General features: G+C 35.6%; 1 protein-coding gene across 1 annotated transcript in view; it reads right to left on the minus strand.

The window, feature by feature from the left end:
• The window catches only part of LOC131692808 (Krueppel-like factor 12), a 585,807-nt gene that overhangs the window by 151,051 nt on the left and 407,845 nt on the right, over positions 1 to 26,911 (minus strand). The window contains exon 4 of the mRNA XM_058980097.1: positions 20,625 to 20,685. Within this exon, the coding sequence (XP_058836080.1) occupies positions 20,625 to 20,685 (61 nt within the window). The remainder of the gene's footprint in view (positions 1 to 20,624; positions 20,686 to 26,911) is intronic.

Consider the following 26,911-nt stretch of genomic DNA (forward strand, 5'->3'; position numbering starts at 1 on the left):
CAAAGTCCAACATCAAAATTACAACAAATATACAACATATTTTGATATCAAGTATCAAATTGAAATCTTATTTTGATATCAGTTCTCAGACATGACATCATATTTTGATCTTATTTTGATGTGCTTACATTTTTAGAAAAAAATGTTTGTTTCTATTTCTTTGACAAACATCAAATTGATTACTTATTTTGTTATCCATGAAATATTTCACCATCTCAATTAGTTTTCATTTTTTTTTAATTAAGATAATTAACTAAGGTGGAATCCCAGTGGAAATAGATTTCCTGTTAAGGGATTTGCTTTCACTGATAGCATAAATAGTTTTCTGTTTGATGTCATAGTGTAATTTTTCTGCTTTCGATTTTGATCTTTTAACCGTTAAAACCATCAAAATGATAACAACCTGAGCAATCATTCCCTACTACATCACAACATCAAGTTTAGTTCTCAATTTGATATCAGACTCTGCTCGGGATGTTTCTCCATATAGTCAGACATCCACTCCTCTCGAGAGGGAATCTTCACATGGATTGTCTTACAATGAAAACTACATGCGAGTGTAATATCGCTGGGAGCATGAATATATAAAATATCATGTAACCATTTGTGACCACAGTCTTGTATAACTGGTAGAAAGATCAACATGGTTACTGTTCCAAAGACCAGCAATCTGCAGTCTGTATGCACATGACAGTATTTCTTGTTTAGGCCTTTCCAAATGTTCGACTGCACTGCCCGAACTTGACTCTGATCTCAATTATTTTCAGACCAATTCAGTGTGGAATAAAAAAAACACTAACATATTTGACATGATCTTCACTCAGTGGCACCAAAGAACTACAAGGGATGAACCCCGGTTATTTTTCGCTTCTTCGTGTAAAAAACTATTAAGTTTTGTTTGGATAAAATGATAATTTATATTGTCGATACCACTGTTGGATGGCTCTTAATGTTTGTTGCATTAATTCAAAGATCGTTCCGATGCACAGGTCAGTAACATACACTATGGTAATTGTCAGCAAACCCGTAGGTTGGAAATCCAAGTTCATTGAGTTACTTCAACAAGCCGTCAACAACCAGCCTGCACAGCAAAGGTATCAGAACACGCACCCTGAGGACAATCGCAAATATTCAATTTCCTTATCTCTTCCTGTCTCCGCGACGAGCAAAGAATGCCGTTACTAAGCATTGCATTTATCCAATCAGAGACACAAGCAGTTTCAGTCGACTACACGTTGCTTCCAGAATAGACTGGAAGGACACATAATCAAAAGCACCCTCAGTATCAAAGAATACACCCTTCCTAGATTGCTTGAACGAGAAGGCAACACGTAAACAACATCGTGTAGCAGAGTGATCGTGGATTTCCCACACTGCTCCGCATGTTGCATTTTGTGTAGTTGATATTCAACTAAATTATCTGTTCCAAAGCTTTTAGAAGAAAAGAATTTAAGCTGATAGGCCTAAAGCACTTGGCTTCTCCTTAACGAGAGCGCCTCCCTTTGGGAATAAATCTTAGTTATTTCTCGTCATGCTTTCGGGATATTGATAAGCATAATCTTTATCAACAAGACATGTTTGAGAATAACAAATTCCTGTTGCATAAGCATGGGACAAATTCCATCTTTACCTACCAGGCGAAACAAATATGTCAACTGCATACTTGACCGATTCAGTGGTAATAAATGTGCCGCCAGAATAAGATCTGTAAACATTGTTCATCTCCGGATCAATACATCCTGGAAAGTGTGCATCAAAGAGTCAATTAAGACTAACTTTTCCGTTTGTCACATAAACACCATCCAACCTGCTGGCCTCGTTCAGAGTCGTGACATTAGTGCATAGGTTTTGTCAGCAAGCTCACTCTGCAGATCTAAGACAATTTATTTTATTCATTACAAGCTGACCTGAAAGCACTGGAGTGATCACGCTATCCTTCTTCATTCTTTCAAGCTCAGCACTTCGCCAGGGGGTTCCCATAGTCGATTTAACAGTACGAAGTGGACGAGCTTCTTCGTTGGATGCTACTATGAACGAGTTTGTCGAATACACGACGTCATCCAAGTCGTCTAGTTGAAAATATCCATGAAATTTAGTCGCCAAAGTCATCCATTTACTAGTTTTATTTCTGTATTAGATTTCTACAAACCATCATTCACACACCACGAGTGAAGAAATAGGAGCCCACACAAAGAATTCCAATGGTTGTACACTTCTAGTCAATTTACGATTTCGCAAAAGGACACGTTTTTGCCACTCAAAATAGCTCTTAGTGGGACGACCGGCTGCCCCGCATCGACTGTGCCTTGCAGTGTGATTAGAAGGTGTAACGTGGCACCTGATCTAACTCGAACGTGCCCAGCAATCAACACAATTCAGCAAGCCCACTCGCAGTCGCAACCAATCTGGTCTCAATTAAACACAACGCGGTGTCAAATAAAACCGCCAGTCGGTCTACTTACGGTGCGCGGCAGCAGCTTCAAAAATTAAGAGAAAAAAAAGAACGATCACATGCAATTCACCCTAACCTCCAATCAATCAGTCTGATCGATCTGGAAGCCAATCGAATGCGCAAAGCCTGTGCCAGGAGCAAAAACGGGGAGTCTCGAAATAATGATAGAGTACGCTGCCTACTCGGTGCTGCCGGCCAAGTTCACGTCCATCGGCTTAGTTGATTATTACCGATTGGAGCTACAATTGCCTGCACTTGACCAAAGCACTGGAGAGTGGAAATTCGTTGCCTTCCCGCAGACACAACGCGCGCGCTCTCAAAAGCAAAAACAGTGGATATGAACTGACACCACATTATATCTGATTCACAGTCAGCAGAAGCAACTTTGTTCGTATACAGTACTTACGCGGCCCGGTAAACGAACCTCCATCGTAGAGTTGATCACCGCGAAACGGTGGTAACATTTTAGCTTCCATATCGTAATTCCACAATCTTTCGCTGAACCGCGAAAGCTCCGCGGGCATCTTTAACAACGCGGCACTAGCTGGAGTCGATGATGAATCGCAGAACGGCTTATCAGTAAGTCGATCTACGCCTGGCGCGTGTTGGGTCCACCCGAACGAGATAACTATGTGGCGACAGCCGTGTGTTTCCTTACAGGTTCGGGAATGGATATGAAGGAGTTTTTTTTTTTTCAGAGAACGGGTTGTTGCAATAACCAGTCACACTATTATGTTCAATTAATAATACTCGTTTATTTAACGTACAGTAAGGATTTCGATGACGAGATTGACTTCTACATAATCTGTGGAAAGTTGTTGTTATGAGGAGGAAAATATGATGAGGTATTTTGCCTATCAGTTATATGCCATAGAGCACATTGTGTTATGGTCCCAAACCCGTATTTAGGAACACAAAACTGCTGGCACCCAAAACGGTTAGATTTAGGTATATGGTGTTCTTTCTTGATACTTTTTTGGAATTTTTTTTCATATTAGAAAAATTCCGTGGGCTTGTAACGGTAAGTTTCATTCTACAATTTAGAGATTTGTAGAGTAGAGCTCCCCGATTGTTGTAGTCCCTAGAATCTGGCAGCCTAAAAGTCCGTGTTTCCGGTCGCGAATAGAAGCGAAGGGATAGTGACTGATTGAATTGTTTTCGCTGCCAACATTCAACTAGACACAGACCGATGCAGTATCCTATGGATGTTGTACAATTTAAATTAGATAAAATTCATTTTGCACAACGTATTGAATTAGCGGTAATCGTCAAAAATATTTAGATTACGCCAATTCAAATATTCAAAATTTGCCTAGTTATTCTGAAGAACCATCATCCACGCTAGGGTTGGCACCCCTTTGGGTTTGACCTGGAGCCTCCGGGTTTCGGGAGCGATTTCCGGGCCTCCAGTTTGTACTTCAATTTCTCCGGGTTTGGCAGAGAGATTGATAATTTCAACTTTTTTATAATTTTTTGATTCTTTGCAAAATATTTAAAAAGTATAAGTATAGTGCATTTATTATTTACCTGGTTCAGACCACCAAATATTTCTGATATCGTACGCAAAACAACGAAAATGAAAAACAAATCAAATTTATTAAGGTTTACGGAAAACAATATTTCGCTATATGCTGCAATTAAAATTTTGCGTACACTAAGTCGCTCAAAAGTTATTTTCCTGCAATTTTACGAAATCACTTCGTTATTACGTCTAACGTCTGCAGCTGCAACAAGGGATGGTGGGTTCGTTCTATTCTAAGTGGCTAGGTCAACATAAAACGAGTTCATCCGGAATTGTTGCTGCTCTTGCAGCGAGCCCCAACTATTGGCTATGGAGGTAAGTTTTGCCCCTTTGATGTAACGTCTAGTGACGAATTACCGAGGCCTCAGAGTGATTCTCCTTCTCCTGTTAGTTGTGGATCAGAGCAATGTTAACTTATCCTCCACAGCGAGAGTGGCTGGTGCTTTTGTGATCTTTGCACTTAGCCGGAGAACAGAAATTCTACACCTAATAAAACCGACGAAACCGTTCACAAACCTGAGAAATTTACAGCTTTATTTGACGGTATAGATGAGATCACTCTACGGTGATTGTGAGGTATGTTAGCTAATTTCTCAATCAACCAGGACTAAATTTCATGACAATCTACAGAAGAAATGAAAAACTATATATTTGTCTCTTTTTTCGCACATTAGGTAATAAAAAGCAACTAAAACTTAACGCTAGGGTTCGCAGTACCGACCCTTTTTGGCGAGAACCGGTACTACGGTACTGGAGCCTTCAGTACCGGTAGTACCAGTACTCGAATATTTTTGTAAAAAATTCGAAAAAAGCTTCAAACTGAAATTGAATGTTCAAACTGATGATCTTATTCTCAGATGATTGATTTGTGCTGATCAAAAAATATGTTAATTGTTTTTAATTGCTTCGGAATGGCAAGACTCATTTCACAGAAGATATTTTTATTTCGAAATCTAGGCCACTTTGAAATCAATAACTGCTAAGTGGTGCGACTTTCGTCGACTTGAACAGGTGCTAAATGTATGAAACCCTATTAACAACAGTAAACCAAAGCGAGAATGGCAGTAAATCCGACCAGGTTAATCGCATTTCCTCGCTTGCTTTTCTGAAAATTGGTTTCGAGCTTTATGTCGTTTGCCTGCTATTCTCTAATGCATATCAAGGCTCCTTGCTTTCCTGTAAACTATGGAGTTTTGCTGAATTTTCCGATCACCAATAATTACAAATCGTCCCATTTGAAGCAGTTCACCAAATCTAAAACTGTTAGCTACTAAATCGCTGTTCGTTCTTTTATAGATAAAGGTTTGTGAGCAAACCAAATACAGACATGACCATAGTCTTATTACACGCAACCCAGTGAATAATGGAAACCAATCAGAATGTCGCTAATAAAACTTTAACTTCTAGAATTATTAGGATGATGGCCCAACCTCATTCCCACACAAAGGTGTTAGCTCAACGATTTATTTAGAAGGCAAATTAATATAATTAAACGTTATCTTGCAGGCCGATATTTTGAAACAGAGTTAACATATTTGTCATAAAAAATTGTATAGCACCGTAAATACCGGTACTGGCTTTTGTTCAGTACCGGTATTACAGTACCAAAAATGGGTCGGTATACCCGGGATTTTCGGTACCGGTATTACCGGTACCACAACCCTACTTAACGCACACGAGGCGACAGGACACACGCCAAATAAGTATTTGCTATGGATTTTGTTCAACCTATTCCAACGCGGCAACCAGGGTTGCCTATGCTCCAAATTTATCTGGAATTTTCCGGATTTCTCGCCACTGAACAGACATCCAGTGAAGCTGGATATTTTGCCAGATTTTGTTAATTTTGCCAGATTTTTCCATATATTTTGAATTGTACATTTCATTCCAGGATAACACTTCTGAAATCGAATCGATTCTCTAATAATCTCCATGCTTTTATCGCAGCGGTAATCTTACTGCTTTGGGTTCAATCCGATTTTTTTTGTAGATTTGAGAGTTACGGTTGTGTATCCCTCTTCTTTATTGTTTGTTTCTTCGTTGGTTTGTGTAAGTTGGGCTAATGAAAATTTCCTTCATCCAGTTCCATCATATCAGGAATTTTGTGCCGATATCGATCAGAGATTAGGCCGATGCAGAAAGTTTAATTTAATGTAATCGGTCACACTTCTGCGAGGGTGGCGTCGTTTGGATTAGGATCTCCGTCTACATGGACAACGACAAAATCACTCGATCACCTATACGATCTGGCACTTGTTCCTTCAAGTAACAAAATTAATTTGAACCCCCCGAAAGTCGTGTTGTGCACAGAGTGCACAAAGTTCTGAAATTTAGTCGAAACCGCCTTATCTACATTAAGACACGTCTTAGAGTGTCTTAATGTACATAATGACGAGACTGAGGGGTTGTACGGAAATTACTAAGCTGAATTGAGTGCCAAGAATTCGAAATAAAAAAAAACAGAAAAGGTTTTTAAACTGAAAATTTTTGCACACCTTCCAAACCACGTACTGGTAATTCCAACATGGATACGGAAAACTGCGAATAATTCAGTTCTTTCGACTTACTTGAATTTGAGTACAGGGATGAGAGGTAATATTATTTGAAAACCGTGCACTGCCTCTGAAAAATTTTCTCGTAAAGAAAACGTAAGTTTGTTTCAATATATGTGCATTATAACCGAAAACTTTGGAATTCTGCCCAGTTTTAAAAATCTGTGTAGCACTTAGAAAAACTGTGTAACACAGATCCCTGTTAGAAAATATATAAAAAGACTCAAACGTATTTGTTTTTCGGCAACCTTAATGAGTACGATGGAAATGCAAAACTCAAAACTAGCCAAATAACCTATTTTTTGAGTTGTTTTAATTTTTATGTCATGGATCTACCGATCTCAGTGGCATATAAACCAATCGTAGGTTTCGCTTCCGCTAATGGATTAAAGGGATTTGAATAAGCGGTAGCGATAACAAATTTGATGCCACAGGGGAGACAACTGTTCTTTCGAATTCAACGACCCCACCCTCCCATCCGATAAAATTCGACGATTTTTCCAGCCTTTTTTTGCGAAAGTGCCAGATTTCGATTCAAAATACTTGGCAACGCTGGCGGCAACAGCAACAGTGTTGGAACAAAATCCGCAGTGAATATTTTTTGTGGCGTCGCCTCTTGTACAAACAACTTAAAGCCTAGAATGTCGTGCAATCGCTTTGATTCCACTTTTTGTTTCCTTTGGCCTGAAGTCCTCCACCCTCACTTCAGTAAAAATCTCCGGGTCAACGCATCTCCAAAGGCGGCAACCCTAATCCACGCAGACCAAAACTTTCAAAAATACCGTCATGAATGATCCGTCTTACGGTGGTAAGTGATGTAAACAGAACAATAACAATCTTCAAAAAAGTGACTACCCCATTGAGATACCTGACGTTTAAAAAACGCGCACTGAGATCTCGCATTTTTATGCTACCACCCTCCCCGCCCAGAAGTGATTTGTTTTTACTCACAATTCGCCGTGTAAACGATTTGTTTTCCTCCCAATTCAAACGTCAAAAGGGCACAATACCAACGCAGCTGGATAACAAGTCTATAGAAAATTTGACAGTTGATAAATTTCCCAGTCGACCGACGAAATCGGGTGCTTCGAGGTCGACCGATAAATTAATCGACAAAGTTGGTTTTCGTCGGTGAACAATTTTCGTCGCTATATTAATTGCCAAGTTTAATCTGTGTAAATCCGGTTCCGCTTTTAAATTTACATATCAACTAATCAAATGATTTAATTGGTTGAAATAGACCGATTTCGTATTTAGTCGGTTGTCGCGTCGGTACACGCCCATGTTAAACCCCCGGTGAACAATCGACCGAATAATTGGTGGCATAGTCGGCCGATCGGAATCGGGAGGATTTTCTATGGGGTAGTTTCTCAAAGCCCTAATATAGGGAAATAAAAAAAAGGTAACCACAATAGTGTATGCAAGGAGAGGGTTTTGATTCGCTTTGAACGATAGAATATTGCATGAAACTGTCTAGCCTCACTTTTCTGACAGCTTAGAGAACTTGTTTACTTGAATTTGGAAAAAGTTTGATTCCATCCAGTACGAAACTTGGTTCGAATTGCTTTTAAAACTAACGGCATGTACAGAAGCTCGCCAAAGTGTCATTTTTACGAGTATTTTTGCTCAGATGACGTCATCTTGCAATGTTCCAATCATAGGCTTTTCTACGACTCATGTATATACACGTCATATGAAACAAACAGCTACATCAAAACTTGGTGGGAAATAATAAACATAGACGGCAAAAGCAAATGGGATTGTTTTCAACCAAGAGACTGCATTGGTGTTCGTGTAAAAGCGATATCTATTATTACAACAAAATGATTATTGAGCATTTTTCAAAAGATTTACTATGAACAAAAATAATGTTGCCAAAAACGGAGCCCATTTGTTGCCAAAAACGGAACTTGTTTGGTTTCCAAAAATGAGGCATGCCAAAAACGGAATCTTACTGTATCTCATATACTTTGGTTCGAAATCAAGAGGTGCCAAATAGGGTGACAATAGGCTCTAGTCTTAAAATTGGCACCATACCATATAAGTAACTAAATGTAAGAATAAATTTTCTTGTTACTAATTCAAAATGTTTTTCTAGAAAATAAACATTGAAAGATACTTGTTTTCCGACCTCACTGCGCGTAACTTCACTTTATAAAATACTAATTCTGCACAACCTTTTTAATAGAACCTAAGCATTAATATAAACACTTTTCTTTGTTTACTTTCACCTTAGAATATAGCGCCAAATGTGACATAGGAGTGAACAGAAGAGAAAGTAAACAAACAATTTCTATTTACCATATATGAAAAAGTGGAGTTCTGGCAGCACGGTTGCGATGGGGCCCATATTATTGGCTCGAATCATAACTCGTCGAAATGTCAATTGACGATAGGTTCAACCGGAATTTTTTTGCTGATTTTTGTACGGAAAAAGTCAAAAACCAGAATAAAGTAAGCTTACCCTATTCATAGGGTTCTAGTGCCTGTTTGCACCTTTCTTTCTTATAAGTTGTTGAAGTTGGTGTAAGAAAACTACAAGGGGCAGCCCTATGGGGTTGCACGAGCTATAGACGTAGGACTATACTACTTAATATAAAATATTTATTTTCTTAGTACATTTATAGTAATAATAAATCAAACATATTTCTTACGTATGGTTTAATCATAGCCAATCAACATCGAATATTACATATTGAACCAAACCTTCTTGGTTATCAGGTCATTTCATTTGTAGTAGGTGATCGAATCCGATTGAACTTATTTAAGAAGATCTGAAGAAAGAAGACAGAAAACTGTGACTGAACTAATATCTGGAACTAAATCTTTATAGCATAAGATTAGCTTGTAAAAACTTTTCGATTGTGTGTGGTAAAAAACCCGGACCAGTGAAGAAAAATCAAATTTTAGACAACATAATCACATTTCATGTATAGACCAAGCATTCTAGTTATATTTTGACATTATTGTAATTTTCCTAAAGTACGTATACAAATATAGCGAATGCAGTGGTCTTAATCATATATCGAAACTATAAATATACAAGAATCGAAAGCAATTTTATATATGCACAAGATGCGTTTTAGCAACGGGTTTTCAAGTGGCAATGTATTCATGCATAAATAGGCTTTGTAGTATGTACCTATTAGTAGAATCAAACTACTATAGGCTGAGTGGAAATAAATCACGTGATGGGGAAATGAATCAATGAATAGATCGAACGTAAATAATAAACTTTCGTTGTGCAATTTAGTAACAAATTAGATCTATCTACCTACATTAATACCAAGCGCACAAAGTAAAATGAATCAACGCTGATGATGATGGGTAGAGCGAAAGAGACAACTAATACCACGACACTATTAGGATTTTCGATTGATTGACACCGGTGTAGTGTAGAGCACTGGTTTTGCACTTTCTAGCAGAAGTGTCAATGGAACATACCCAGTTTTCTGAACTTCAGCTAGAAAGTGCAAAAATGGTGCAGTTCCAGTGCACTCCAGTACACCGGTGTCCACTCCAGTACACCGGTGTTTTGTGTACGAATAATTATATATAAAAGTGTGCTGGAAACGAGCACAACACAAAAGATAGTATAGTGTTTGAACGGACAAGCTCATTCGCATTCACTGGGTAGCGTACCTCCACAGGCAGTGTAACGGACTTCTAACTCAGCTACACTGGCTGTGAAAGCACACAGCCCAGTGATCTGCTTCGCCTTCCACTCAACAGGCAACTGAGCTGGTTCGGCGAAATCCGTCCGTTTAAATAGTCGATGATGACGTCATTCATAGAAGCGTAGCGCGCTAGGTACACAAATCTGTCGTGCCGGACTAGAGAAGCGCTATCTTCTATGTGTAAATGCGCAATATTTTGACTAGGTGGCTCATCATTTAAATTTTTAATGGCATGATATCAAAAATCTTTGGGTTTATCTATTGGAATCTATTCTTAGAAGTATTTCGGGGCGATATGCGCAAAAAATTCGAAAATTTATCGTGAGATGGCTGAATTATATGCGTTTTAAAATTGGACCACTTTTCGTTACATACCATTTTTGTAGAATTTGCAACGTGCACCCCTATATCGAAAACAAAGACGTAGTCCTACGTAAAAAAAACTAGATTTAAGGTGGTTGCCTCAGAAAACGCCTTGTAAATCGATAACCTTTAGTTCTACAAGCTCAAGTTCTTCAACAAAATTCTTCACTATGAGTATTTCTAAAACTTTGTCGAAGACACCAACATTCTACCTCGTCAGTATAAAAAGCCATGCTTAATTTCAATTATTATCAGATTGTGGGGAATATTCATACGAACAATTCCTTCAAAGACACCCTGTGAATATATTCGATGGTTTGGCCTCTAGTGAATTAAGTTCACGTTTTTGGCGTTTCCAACCACTGTGCAATGTGGCTGCGCTACATCGCTTTTGCGCGTGCTGTCCGACTTCGCTACCGCTCAGTCGGACTTAAACTAAGAATAACCCCTATGTTTGAGTAAGCCGGGCAAACGAGTGGATCACAGGTTCGCTTGCGTCCGACAGCGGGTCGGTGGCCACCTCCTCCGGTGGATCCTCAGCGGCTTTGCGCCGCTTCGGTTCCTAGGCCTCGGTTATGCGGCCAAGCCGCATCGAAATGGTACCCCTTAAACATTCCAACTTGAATCGGCTATGTCACCCGAGCCGGAATACGAATTAGAACCAGCCAGCATTCCGGCTGAGTTAAACTGGGAAATTTAGTAAAATTTATTCTGGAAATAAAAATTTTCTGGCAACGCTCCAGCACCCCGTTGAATTCTAACGATTTCACTACCTGGGCGCCAGGTTGACGATATGAAATGAACTTTGTTTACTTTCGACAAGTTTTGATTGAAGCCAACAACATCCAGCCCATTTCAATTAAATAAGTTTAATTGTGGAGTTGTAGTGTCTAGTGTATTTATGTTGTAAAATGTGTGGTGTGCGGGTTGCGTACTGTCCGTAATTATAGTTTATTTTTAGCAGTGGCATTATATTCGCAAAAGTTCGTATATTGATTACTAGTTTGCATATAAGCTAGGTAAATTTTCTTCAGTAGCTATTCAACAAATATCTATCATTTTTCATTACATACATCGTGTTCAATATACAGCAATAATTCGGTATCTGGGCGCTCAATAACTGGGCGTTCGAAATCGATAAACTCACTAAAAGTTTATCGGTAGGCCGTGATTTTGTCCCAAAAACGTAGTGTTGGCATAGAATTGTAAAATGCTGAAAAAAAAATAGATTTCAGACCAAATTCAACTCGAACTTCAGCCTACACAAACAACGAATTTTTGTGTAGGCTGAGTCCAAAATAAATAAAAATCGGTAGTTTTCGGTAGGAATTAGAGAATATCGGTAGTTTTCCCTTGGTCGTCTGTGAATCGGTAGGGAAGCCCAAAATCGGTAGGACCAGAGTGTATGTAAGGATAGTGAAGACAGCTGTCATGATTATCCTTCAGTGATATTCCAAACGGACAAATGACCTCTCAAAACACATGGATTTGACTCGTTTGGAATGACACTGACAAATAATCATTGTTCCAATTTTGACAGTGTCGTCACTCAGGGTAGGATTACCAGTAAAATGGTAGGTCTGGCCACCCTGGCCAGCCCAGTTAAAAAGCAGATAAACGTCAAAACATATACGTCAAACGTAATTTGACATTTTTGTGTTAAAAATAGCCAGTGTCAAGCGAATGGAAAACAATGTTGACAAATGACTAACAATAATATTAATTTAAATTTCATCAATCAATAAAAGGAAATATTATTCTTTGCTTGTTAGGAACTAGGTTGTTGCAAATTAGCAAGTCACCGATTTATTCACCTCTTCACTGACCAAACATTAAGTGGTATTTATCGATATTATTCAGTAGCCTATTAATTTATCGACTTCGAAACCATAACATAAACATCCGATTATTCTTTAACATCGAAATCGCCCTCGGCGATTTTTAGCGTTTGACAGATCAGCCCAGTTAGGGAGCGGCATTCGCTAACGCAACTCAATTTTTTCGTTACTTTTTATCGAGTTACGACGTTATAACGAAGCAGAATTTTTTTTTTCTTAAAAAATCCAAAACTGTTCATAGTAGATAGAAAATGACCTTAAATATATTTCTCGTCATCTAGTTGGTGTACTGGATATTTCTTATAGAATTTTACTCAAATTTGCTTGATATGTTTCCAAAGCAATAATATAAACTGCCTTTTTAGTCTATTTCCTTCAGTAACTCTGCATTTTGAACTCAGCAGCATGTCGAATTTCGTAATCTCCGGCTCACTGTGCAATGGAAACATACCTCTAGAACAGCTGCACTGTATCACTTCATATTTTAGTAGGTTAAAGTTCGACGTTTGCAGTAACTTTTGTTTTGGCCTATCTTAATATTAAGCCTTCATAACCTTTGATGATGTTAGCAATTAATGATACTCATTTTTATTCCTCAATAAAGTTGGACATAGCACATGATGCTGCAATTTCGTGAAAACCTAGATGTTACAGTTACAGCGATGGAAGACATTTTTTCGAAAAGCTAAAACTGCACAAAATCGTACCGAATTAGAAAGTATAATTTTACCTACTGCAGCACCAAATTTGCGCAAAAGGAAATTCAAACTAATGGATTTTAGTGCTATAATTTCATTTTGTGAGTTTTTGCCTTTTTGGAGCTAAAAATTTTAAACTAATGCCCAGTTTAATTTGACTATACCTACGGCTACTTCAATAGTTAGAAGTATAAACATCATAGAGAGCTTAAAAAATTGAAATTAATGTGTTCGTAGGTCAAATTAATGTACTCATTCTGCTTCCTAAAATCAGTCGGCAGTGGAATTTTGATGCTTTTTCGACAATCTTTTTTATGTTTTGATGAACAACTTCATCGAAGACGCCACAAGGACTCATCAAAGTTATATTAGAGTGCCATCTATGCAGCACAGTTGAATATTAGATCGTGAATTCAAATAAAGGCTAAGATGTTTTAGCAAATTTTGTCGATGATCTCGAATCTCTTGAACGTAAGCTCGATGAGCTATCGATTTCATTTTGTTAGATTGCATATGTGGCAGTGTTCGTCATGATTATTTTTCTTTATGAGAACTATTGTCCCGAATATGCATTGGCCAGAAAAATGATGAAAAAAGACGATTGGATATGACCGGCAACAATTTTAAACTTTTTCGGAACACTGATGCTACATCAAATGGTGTTTTGCTCCACGTATCATATGTCAAATATGAGTTTACTCACAAGAGTTTTCAAATTTTTATCGAAATATATATATATATATATATATATATATATATATATATATATATATATATATATATATATATATATATATATATATATATATATATATATATATATATATATATATATATATATATATATATATATATATATATATATATATATATATATATATATATATATATATATATATATATATATATATATATATACAGGGTGTTTGGTTCATGGTTAAGAATCTCTCGGGGGGTGATAGACTGCCATATTTGGAGGAAAAAATTGTTCTACACATACCATCAAATCTCAACCGTTACAGAGTTATTGAACTTTTTGTGTAAAAAACTTATTTGTCTTAAAATACCTCTAACTTTAAAAGTATACTTTGTATTTTAAATGTTTCAGTTCCATTCGAAAGGTGAGAAAATTTCCTATTGAATGATGTTCTCATATTTTTTAAATAATTAGTTTTAATTACCTTTTAGCTGTAAAGTAGTTAAAAGTTAGTGTTTTTGAGGAGGTTTTTGCTAATTTTCTCTAAATAATGAAGTATGATTATAGCAATATCCATTATCCAAAAGTTGGGTTTTAGGACGATTCATAATTTGTTCTTGGACGTCATATTTCTATCTCTTCTCATTTCTTTGTAATTTCATTACTATACTTTTCCTGTAACCGACTTGCAAGTGCTTAAAAGACTCTAATCTAAAAAATATGCTTTATATCGTAATTTACAAGATTTCATTGGAAAGCTGAGAAAATGTCCTATCAGTGTATGTACAAATATCTTTTAGTTAAGTGTACTAAATGATTTTTTACTAACGAAATAAAGCCGTGTGGTGTCCGGCGGGCTGAAATCTTTTTGCACTATTTCAACCAAGAATAGAACCTCTGGGAACTGCTCCCATGTCGTAAGAGGCGACTAACAACATGCTAGGAGTTCCTAGGCCGAGGTTTTGTTCCGTACCGAAGACTTAATCTGGGCGGACCTTAAGGTTTTCCATATTACCCTCTTCCCAGTCTGTATTTAGTGAATCACTGACATATACCTTTTCTGATTCGCCTTTCTTGATTGTGTACCAACGTTTTAAGTTTCTTCTGGCGGTTGTATATTAGCCGTAAATGACGAAATCTAATTCTACACTAAGTAACAGAATATATTAATATACCGGCACTTCCACGCCAAGGTTTAACTTCCAAAGCTTTGGCTTAAAAACCGTTTTTAAAAAATGGAAACTTTCATGCAGGAAATTTATTGAATTGGCCTAAGATGGAGCTGTCGAATTTCACAAAAAGCTTTTTATGTTGCAAGTGATCTGTAGTTGTGTTAAATTAGGTATTTTTCTATTATACCGTCTACCGACAAATCTACATTTACGAATACCTCCAAAAGTGACTTCTTGAGGTCTCATGAAGGCCTGACACTAGCTTTATGATACTTTTGCTTTTCTAAACAGTAATAAAAATCTCAACATTCAAGAACTTCACTTTGTCAGAAAATGTAGGGCCATCGGAAGCTAAAACTTCGTAAAATCGCACTCCTGGTCCTTTTTTCAGTGCAGTACTCTACGTCACTCGTTCAAATTTGCACCGCTCTTATGGTAGTCGGTATTTGCTAGTATTACTGTTCTCCCATCCATTCTGGTAGTCAAACGGTGGGATAGCAAAATTCTTACAAGTTTCCTATCTCATACCTCCACGCGATTCTAAGTCTATTGATGACATTTGGTCCTTAGACCGCAGAATGAGAGGGTGCGAACAGAATGAGAGGGTGCGAACAGATCTAGTCGAGAAAACATTGCCGTAAAAATGAATAGTTGATCGGAAATTAGCCCCAATACGACTAATCTGACTAGTATCTATGAACACGGCTCAATACGTATTGAAAATTCGCCGCGTCTGTTTTTATGAACCTAATTTAAAGCTCCGTTATTGCTAACAAGCCCGTGCATCAGATTAACAATCCTTTATATTTCCCTTCAGTGTTCGGTATTATCGCTCGTATACTTGTATTCCACAAACAATCCGATATGGAAAATAAGAAATACTTTCCTTGATTTATAACATCTCGCGCTATTTTTGCCAGTATAATATGCTGTCACTTGGTAGTTTTCAAGCCAATAAATATATCGTAGAGAAGAAGTAGCGAGTTCTGTCCAAATACTGTTGCAATAAATAGTGATCCGGCCCATTACGCAGATAAGATTAGCTTTTCCAGGCAATACTCCCACGATCGGCTGTGTGGAGTTCAAATTGTTTTTGTTTAGGGAACATAGTATACTCTCGGTAGCCGGCTGCCCAGAGTTTAAAAATAACCAAAAACTAAACAAGATCATCTCTTTTTCGAGTGATCGTGCACTCGAAGACTAACTAAACAACTACCTAATAAAATATGCTTTACAGGTCGCATCGTTTGCTTGGAGCGAATCCTAGACCTGATACCCTTCCAAACCACCAACTCCGCGACACCTATGGAAGAGTCTGATGAATCGTCGTCCTTCCGTTAAGTAGGTGGAGCATCAACACTTCCTGTCTACCTTATCCTTTATCCTTCCCCGTGAACGATGGAGATGGGGGCGGCCGGCAATGATGGCTATCATGCTGTTGAGGTTTTAATATGGGTCGGATTGGTATGAATTCCTACTTACCACTTCCTAAGCAACTCTTATTAGATAATCAGCAGTCAAACATGATGAAGTCAGTGTGCAATCCGCCAAAATCATCGTCACAACGCAACGCAACGCAACGCAACGCAACGCAACGCTAAATGATTTTTTACTAACGAAATAACTCAAAATTTGTGTTTTTGAAGAGTTTTTTAATTATTCTAATTATTAATCAACAAAATTTATCGTTACTATTGTTCATTTGATGCCCCTTAATGTTCTCTATAACTTTTTATTAGACACTTTGTCTATATCTCTTTTCATTTTGCTACTATTTAATAGTAAACACAGCATGGGCCCTCCACAAATGTAGTGGGTTCGAAATCGTTATTTTGCATATGAAACGATGTGATAAAAACGATTTTGCGTCGAAGCCAAAAGAGATAATTGAATGGAGTCAAAGAAAGAACTGTAGAACTTGCTGAGATGCATTATTTCTATTAGGATTTTCAAGAAATGAACGAAAAATCGTTTAAAATTGTTTTATTTTCAATAAATTACTTTGAAAAAGCTACTTATACTCATTAGCTGAAACATGTGAGGGCATCACTCAATACGAAATTTTCTCACCTTTCGAATGGTACTAAAATATTTAAAATACAAAGTATACTTTTAAAGTTAGAGGTATTTTAAAGCAAATAAGTTTTTTACACTAAAAGTTCAATAACTCTGTAACGGTTGAAATTTGATGGTGTGTGTAGAACAATCTTTTTCTCCAAATACGGCAGTCTATCACCCCCCGAGAGATTCTTAACCATGAACCAAACACCCTGTATATATATATATATATATATATATATATATATATATATATATATATATATATATATGTATATATATATATATATATATATATATATATATATATATATATATATATATATATATATATATATATATATATATATATATATATATATATATATATATATATATATATATATATATATATATATATATATATATATATATATATATATATATATATATATATATATATATATATATATATATATATGTATATATATATATATATATATATATATATATATATATATATATATATATATATATATATATATATATATATATATATATATATATATATATATATGAAGAATCGGTAAAAGAAATTCAAAATTCAATAAAAAATTTCAGTTTTTCTGTATATCTCGAAACTTAAGACCGTTTAACTTTATTTTATTGGAAACATTTTTGTTGAAGGTTACATATTGATTAGAGGTGACTAGACATTTTTTATGACTTTGAAGGTCAAGTGTATTTTTAAGAATATCTTAGCAACACTACAACACATAACTTTGTATTAGAATATCTCTTTATTACAAAATCTAATCAATTTGCAGTCATGGGCAATGCATAAGATGAGAATGGAACACTGGTATATATATCATGAAAATGGAACACTGGTATATATCATCATTTCGAGATTTAGATTTTATTAAAATATAACATACCTATATAGAATTATGTCACCGATAAAACTGCGATATTATTGGTGCATTGAAAAAATAAATAAAACGGCGTACAAAACAAGTTAAAAGGCAATTATAATCATTACACTCGATTATGAGTTGACATTTTTCAATATTTTTTCAATAAAGTTGCATTATATCGAGGTAAAAATTACATTATATCGAGTTACGTTAAGTCGAGGTTACTTTATATCGAGGTTGCTTAATAGCGAGGTATTACCACAGACTAACAGACATAACACCGCTTCAACGATCATTTTAAATATATTTTTAGTTGGGACTGTGGCCGCATTTGAGATTATGGCACCACTGACATATGCGCAAATATAAGGGGGATAGACCACTAGTGAAAAATTATTCCCGAGCCTGAGGGATAACCCTTTTGTAAATGAGTGGTTGGGACCGAGTATAAAAGGTGGAGCTTATGTTCTATTAAAATTGGCGGAACGATATTTTTTAATGAATTTCCTCATAGTGTAATGTCTGTGGTATTACTGTATTTGAATTGGGATGGAAGGATCAGGGTATCATACAAATTGAGGACTGGACGAATAACCAGTTTGAGTCACTTGAAGCAAATTTCAGAAGGTCCGATATGAGTTCGACGCACCCTTCTCCAACCAAACAATCAAGTGGGTTCAAGCACGAATAGCGAAATATTTTATCCTTCGGCTGGATATTATGGATGGAAAAGGATTTTTTCATCACGCGAAACGCTCGTAAATGTCTTTGCTTACGGGTCCGTCCATCCACTTTTGTTCCCTCTTTAATAACAGTAATGTGAAGGTTGAAGGACACCACACTATATAAAGTAAACATCACATATAAAAGCAAGCAAAAGAATGGGCCAACCGCTCGGCGGTGCCCTAGTGATATGGAAGCGTTCTGAACAATGTAATTTTAATCCGAAGAGCTAAGCTATCTGTATTAAATTACGATACTCAACAATTTTGAATAGTTGGGTTTGGCAGCGTCTTGTATCACGAATGACATCGATCGTGCGTACGGCCCGGCGCCGTGCAGCGAGAGTTCACCCGTGATACCAGATTCGGCTGCCGTTCACAAGGTTGTGACGGGTTGCCACTGAGCAGATCTGCAAACTAACACGTTGTTTAAAGCGATCAATGTTCAGTTATCGTGCCATCACAGACGAAGACACACACCTCCGGCGGCGTTCGAATTGAAACGTGTATATATAGTGAGCAACGGCAGAAACGGTTCTATCGATGGTCGACCAGCTTACTTTTCATTTTATTGTATCTGCTCTGTTTCGCAAAGCGCATCGAATTCAAGTGAGAACATTACAAATGCTTCATTCACCTCATTCTACCCGACGGACGCGAGTCACGATCAGCATATTCCCAAGCAGAAAGTCTATTTTTACCCCACTCATGTACCAGTGGTGGTGCGCAGCTGAGAGTGCGAAACGAGAGACTGTTAATGCTATACCTCCTCTGCCTCCTCTTTCGAGCTGCAGCTGCGACTATGCACTGCGCATGCTCACCGTAACATCTCAGCTGACTGCCTGCCGATACGAAGGATGACGATGATGAAAGGAAGCATTCAAACAAGTGGCAAAAGCGGAGCGAAGCATACAATCTGGTTTTTATATTTAATGAACTTGTGTGTGCCGTACCGTTTTTTTGCCAGTCCGGTAGATCGTTCGGTCGCCGACGGGTGGTGGGTGATGCTGTTATGTTGTTTCATGCTTGTATTTGCGCGCCCCTGTTTGCGGCAGGTAGGTAGGTATATGGTGAACTACGAACAGACGTAGAGATCGGATCAGCTGGCGAACGAGAGCGCGCGCGCTTTCGGCCTGTGTTTAACGAGCTTGCTAAATTAATTATACCATTAAAACATAATAAAACATGATAATTTATGATCATCGATAGTATTAGCCGAAAATGGAAAGAGTGAGGAGTGGGTATATGGGAAATAGGATTTAGGCAGGAAAACATCAGTTCTAATGTGATAAAATCATACTGGATCCTGGTTTTGCATTGCCGTACGGTTGCTCTAATTGGGTTCAAATCCTAGTGCAGATGTATTTTTGGAACAAGTATTTATTTGGCAGTATTGTAGGGTAAAGTGCTAAATTTGGCGCTATAATCGATGGAATGCATCAACATGTTTGGAATCAATATGTTTGCTTCGTTCCTAACAACCAATATAGTAACGAAAAAGATTTGAAAGTCTAATGGCATATTCGTTTTTGACACTGCACTACACCGGTGTAGTCGGTGCATTCAAACTTGGGTGTGATCAGTCTATCTCTTTCTTTGCACTACACCGGTGTATCACCAAGAAAAAACGAAAACGCTAATGCTAGAGGAAATTAGAGTCTTTCCATATGTACTGAAATAATGTTGGAAAATTTTATGATGTTACAATAATAATTGAAAGAGTAAGTAAACACAGAGAAGCTCTCATTTGAACTTAGGCCCTTTTCACATGTTTGTCTAGAAATGTTGAAGTCCTATTCGTGCTTGAGCGCATCGAACACTCGAATCGAGTGCCCCAATTTTCTCCCTACCATCTGAGCCAATACGATGAACAAAGATGGCAGACGCTGCTCTAATCAATGGCTTCAAATGGGTAGGGTGATAATAAAAGTAGCGCGAAAATTGGTTCATGACCTTAATTGAATGCGGAGAACTTACCTTTTGGCGGTGGACGAACGCTGAGATCAACTGGTTCCAGCTGGACTGGAGGGCCCTCTGCCTGGAATTAGAACAAAAATGCAAGCATTCATTATTATTTAGGTTCCATTCTTGTTTTAGATTGCATTTAACAGTTTCTAGATCAAGATGGTTGATGATCAGTCGTTATGTGCATAAATTAGAATTTATGGCTTTGAATAAAAAATGATTAAAACATTCTAGTAGATGGCTCGATTGAAAAATTTGTATAGTGCTTTAGTAATGCACCAAAAAGAATGACGCATTTGTTGAAATATGTATTATTAAAGTCTATTATTTAACACATGCTACCCAATGCGAATGTAGGGTGACGGGCCTATTTTGGCACCATTATGGAGAGGGTCGCACTATTTTTTGAACAACTTAAAAAGAAGCCATATTACCTATAACCTTTTTCAGAATAAAGTATCAGTGTACTGTTTCTTAAACATCTGTATAATGCTTATTTGGCAGAATTGTCTCAATTTTCAGCATAAATAAAAATAAATGTTCTATTCTGTGCATCTATTCCCACCTGAACGTTCCAATTATCGCCTCATGGGTGTGCCAATTTCCACTTCATCGAAATACAATCTAGTTTAAACGCAATGCCTCATATTTCATTTGCGTCGATTCTAACTAGGTATCCAGATCATGGACGCCAACGCGTGATTTGTAAAACGAATCATTCTGCTTTTTTCAGCCGATCAAAACAAACGTAAACATCACGCACACGAAAGAAACTCATCAGCTGTTAGTAGAAGAGCGCCCAGAACTGCGCATGCAGGAAATAACCATGCGAAAGTTAACAACTGGAATATAAAGTTTCACATCACACATTACTTCCTCCCGATCCAAATTGTATGTGCAGATGAAAATAAAATATCTGCAATCAACAATTAGTTGAATAGCTTGAAATAATTGATTACTTATACATGAAATTGCATTACAATATATTTTCAAATTCATGTTTTGGGTTAGCCGCACTGGTGATTCTTTTCTGTACGATGGTGCAAAAAAGTTTGTTTTGATTGTGGTAGTGTATCGGCAAAACATGGCAAAATTATGAACGCCAGTATTTAATATGTTCCTATTATAGCACTAGGCATATCCTAGTGTTTGACGAGTGTTTTTAAAGTGAAATAATCGTAAAAAGGTTCTCCAGCTAAAATAAAGGTATGTATCAGTGCAATATTTAATATATTTCTGCCGGAATAACGAGATATGAGGCGGTAAATGCTGGCTCGAAAGTGTTTATTTTGCTAAGCGCCGTTGCGTCCTGTTTCGGTTCACTACGCGAGTGAGGCGGATCAGCAGATATTTCAATAAGGTGATTTTGTTTTAATTAAAAGTTGGATTTAGCGGATAGTTCTGAATACGTATGTGCACAACAAATAAAGAATATAACTTGAGCTTATTTTTGCACACCTGTTTTAGCCAAATCGATATTGTCATTATCTCATATGCTTGGTTCGAAACCAAGAGGTACGAAATAGGGTCACAATAGGCTCTACTGCCATAATAGGCACATCACCCTATCACAGTTCATATTAACCGCTGATCGAAGGGCTTAGCTGACACTTAGTATCAACTAATCGGGTATTTCCTTTCGAAGTGCGTGGGAATAATCTAATTAACTGCCCTTTTCCAAAGAGCTCCCTTCAATGTCCACTGAGGCAGGGAAATGAATGGGAATAAAATAATAAATAAAATAAACACTGGAACACGCCTCCACCTCTGCTCTGTCGATAGTCGCATCGTTTAAAATATACCAGTTAGTGGACCTGTAGGGATGCCCTCTAGACGATGTGATTTTAAAGTCTGTGCAGTTTACTTTTTATTCAAAAGGTTATTGGCATAATTTGCTTGGAACGAAGTACGATAGTGTCGATGTGCCAATAGTCGTATACTTAACACTAGAACGTTACACTTTATTTTTCTGCCTTGGAACGTTGCACTGGGGTACAAACGTACCCCACGCGTTTGATCGCAATTTTCACAGGTTAAAATGCAAGCAAAAGTAATGCATAATACAGTGATGACCCGATTATATCAGCACCCGATTTTGTCAGACCCCGGCTTTATCTGTCTCCGATCAGTTTTTTGACTCGATTTTATCAGCTTCATATAAAAATTGATGGTTGGTAGTTTGATGGGCTCTAGCAGACAAACCGAGTTGATTCCGAATACATCCTTTCTTGAGCATATTTTTCTTATCTTAGAGATCCAAAACAAGCAAAAAAAAATATTTTTTTTTAAATTTTGCGCTGTCAAACCCGCTTAAGGGAAGTTTAAGCTAAATAATCAGGAAAGGTTATAAGGCTATATCTAGGGATCAAAGAAGAATATTTTAATAGCTTCGGTATCTTAAAAAGAAACAAAAATATATGTCCCGATTTTTATCAGTGTCCCCGTTTTATCAGCCAAAAATTCACAAAGGGGCTGATAAAAACCTAAGACAAGCCGTGACAATCGACTTCTTATTTTTCCTTCGACATTTTTCTTTTCGCACATGTACACGCTGCCGAAATCTTCCGAACAACTGTTTTTATTAATGAAAATGGAGCCTTGTTAATTTATTTTTTGCTGGTAATATTTTGTATCTTGAATCCACTATATTAATGAAGGGCATCGTTTTTCCATGTCATGGGTGTTTAGTAAGGTATGATGAAACCATTTTCTGAAAAATTTTGGATTATAATGTGGTTTCTGTCTTATTTTTGTTAAATTGAATATACTACGTGTACGGTGAATGCATGATAAATACTTGCTTCACTTTGCCGCACATTTTCTGTTAAATTTAGTCATTTTTACTTTTTAACGATAATAATTTTATTTGTCAAAAGTAATGAATCTTTTCCGATAAATATAGCAACACTGCCAAACATCATTTCGCTATCCCTGCAGTAACATTGCGTAGGGTGCAAAAAGTCAGAATCAACCAATCAGCAGCTGGACGTAAAATTGGAACAAAAACGCCCCCCCCCCCCCTATTGTCACGTCTTGTTTTAGATAAAACGGGTCTTCACTGTTTATCATTTTCTTCGATTTTTAATTGCAAAAACAATTGAATTAATGACACATAAATTGACTTGAACAAACCAAAAACCAACTTAATCCACCTAGCAGTTAGCTGAGACACTTTTTACACATATCACGGTTGAATCATGTATTAGATTGTAGAACTCATACGAAGTAGGAACACAACAGTTTCAAGTCCTGCACGAATAAAACCTCGAATAAACTGAATGTATTATAGAAAATCAGTCAAACGAACATAATGAAAAAATAAGCGAGAACTAAAAAAAAATGTTTTCGAATTCATAAAATTAATAGCATGATTAATATAAATTAAATGAATAAAATACATAAATCAAATTAGATTAGTTAGTAATTAACTGGAAAATTAGGCAATATATAAAAATAGTTATAAAATTAATAGAATAAATTAAATTGACTTAAAACTAACAAATTGAATAAAATAAATCTGTGATCATGAAATGAATAAAGTTAAACGAATCGAATTAATCAAATGAATGAAATGAATCAAAAGAATCACATGAATCAAATGAATCAAATGAATGAAATGAATCAAAAGAATCAAATGAATCAAATGAATCAAATGAATCAAATGAATCAAATGAATCAAATGAATCAAATGAATCAAATGAATCAAATGAATCAAATGAATCAAATGAATCAAATGAATCAAATGAATCAAATGAGTCAAATGAATCAAATGAATCAAATGAATCAAATGAATCAAATGAATTAAATGAATCAAATGAATCAAATGAATCAAATGAATCAAATGAATCAAATGAATCAAAGGAATCAAATGAAGCAAATGAATCAAATGAATCAAATGAATCAAATGAATCAAATGAATCAAATAAATCAAATAAATCAAATGAATCAAATGTATCAAATGTATCAAATGAATCAAATGAATTAAATGAATTAAATGAAATAAATGAAATAAATGAATCAAATGAATCAAATGAATTAAATGAATTAAATGAATTAAATGAATTAAATGAATTAAATGAATTAAATGAATTAAATGAATTAAATGAATCAAATGAATCCAATGAATCCAATGAATCCAATGAATCCAATGAATCCAATGAATCCAATGAATCCAATGAATCCAATGAATCCAATGAATCCAATGAATCCAATGAATCCAATGAATCCAATGAATCCAATGAATCCAATGAATCCAATGAATCCAATGAATCCAATGAATCCAATGAATCCAATGAATCCAATGAATCCAATGAATCCAATGAATCCAATGAATCCAATAAATCCAATGAATCCAATGAATCCAATGAATCCAATGAATTCAATGAATCCAATGAATCCAATAAATCCAATGAATCCAATGAATCCAATGAATCCAATGAATCCAATGAATCCAATGAATCCAATGAATCCAATGAATCCAATGAATCCAATGAATCCAATGAATCCAATGAATCCAATGAATCCAATGAATCCAATGAATCCAATGGATCCAATGAATCCAATGAATCCAATGAATCCAATGAATCCAATGAATCAAATGAATCAAATGAATCAAATGAAGCAAATGAAGCAAATGAATCAAATGACGCAAATGACGCAAATGAATCAAATAAGGCAAATAAGGCAAATGAAGCAAATGAATCAAATGAATGAAATGAATCAAATAAATCAAATGAATCAAATGAATCAAATGAATCAAATGAATCAAATGAATCAAATGAATCAAATAAATCAAATGAATCAAATGAATCAAATGAATCAAATGAATCAAATGAATCAAATGAATCAAATGAATCAAATGAAGCAAATGAAGCAAATGAAGCAAATGAATCAAATGACGCAAATGACGCAAATGAAGCAAATGAATCAAATAAGGCAAATAAGGCAAATGAAGCAAATGAAGCAAATGAATCAAATGAATCAAATGAATCAAATGAATCAAATGAATCAAATGAATCAAATGAATCAAATGAATCAAATGAATCAAATGAATCAAATGAATCAAATGAATCAAATGAATCAAATGAATCAAATGAATCAAATGAATCAAATGAATCAAATGAATCAAATGAATCAAATGAATCAAATGAATCAAATGAATCAAATGAATCAAATGAATCAAATGAATCAAATGAATCAAATGAATCAAATGAATCAAATGAATCAAATGAATCAAATGAATCAAATGAATCAAATGAATCAAATGAATCAAATGAATCAAATGAATCAAATGAATCAAATGAATGAAATGAATCAAATGAATCAAATGAATCAAATGGATCAAATGAATCAAATGAATCAAATGAATCAAATGAAGCAAATGAAGCAAATGAAGCAAATGAAGCAAATGAAGCAAATGAAGCAAATGAAGCAAATGAAGCAAATGAAGCAAATGAAGCAAAGGAAGCAAATGAAGCAAATGAAGCAAATGAAGCAAATGAAGCAAATGAAGCAAATGAAGCAAGTGAAGCGAATGAAGCAAATGAAGCAAATGAAGCAATCGAAACAAATGAAGCAAAGGAATCAAATTAATCTAATGAATCAAATGAATCAAATGAATCAAATGAATCAAATGAATCAAATAAATCAAATGAATCAAATGAATCAAATGAATCAAATGAATCAAATGAATCAAATGAATCAAATGAATCAAATAAATCAAATAAATCAAATTAATCTAATGAATCAAAAGAATTAAATGAATCAAATGATTAAAATGAAACAAATGGATCGAATGACTGCAATGAACCAAGCGAATACAATTAATCAGATGAATGAAATGGATTAAATGAATAAAATAATTGTAATTAATGAAGTTAATAACAAAAAAAATGAATGGAATAAACAAAGCAAACGAATCAAATAAACAAACGAATTTGTAAAATGAACAAAAAGAAGAAAATGGGCAGAACAAAATTAATTGATTAAAATGAAAAATTAAGCGATGTTAATATGATATAAATTAATAAAAAATAAACTGCGCTAAAAAATATTTTAAATGAAATAAATAAATCATAAATAGTCAGATTTTTGAAATGAAGAAACTGAATAACATGTATGAACTGGAAAAACGAAAAGAATGTATAGAATGAAAAAATATGCATTGAATTAGTTAAATGAATAATATGAATAAAATGAACGAAAAAAAACCAGATCAGATTGAATCTAAAGAATGACACGAAAAAAATTGATAATGCAAACCAAAATGAACAAAATGAATAAAAAGAATGCTGAAGGAA

Source organism: Topomyia yanbarensis, chromosome 3, assembly GCF_030247195.1.
Source record: "Topomyia yanbarensis strain Yona2022 chromosome 3, ASM3024719v1, whole genome shotgun sequence".
NCBI classification, from domain to species: Eukaryota; Metazoa; Arthropoda; class Insecta; order Diptera; family Culicidae; genus Topomyia; species Topomyia yanbarensis.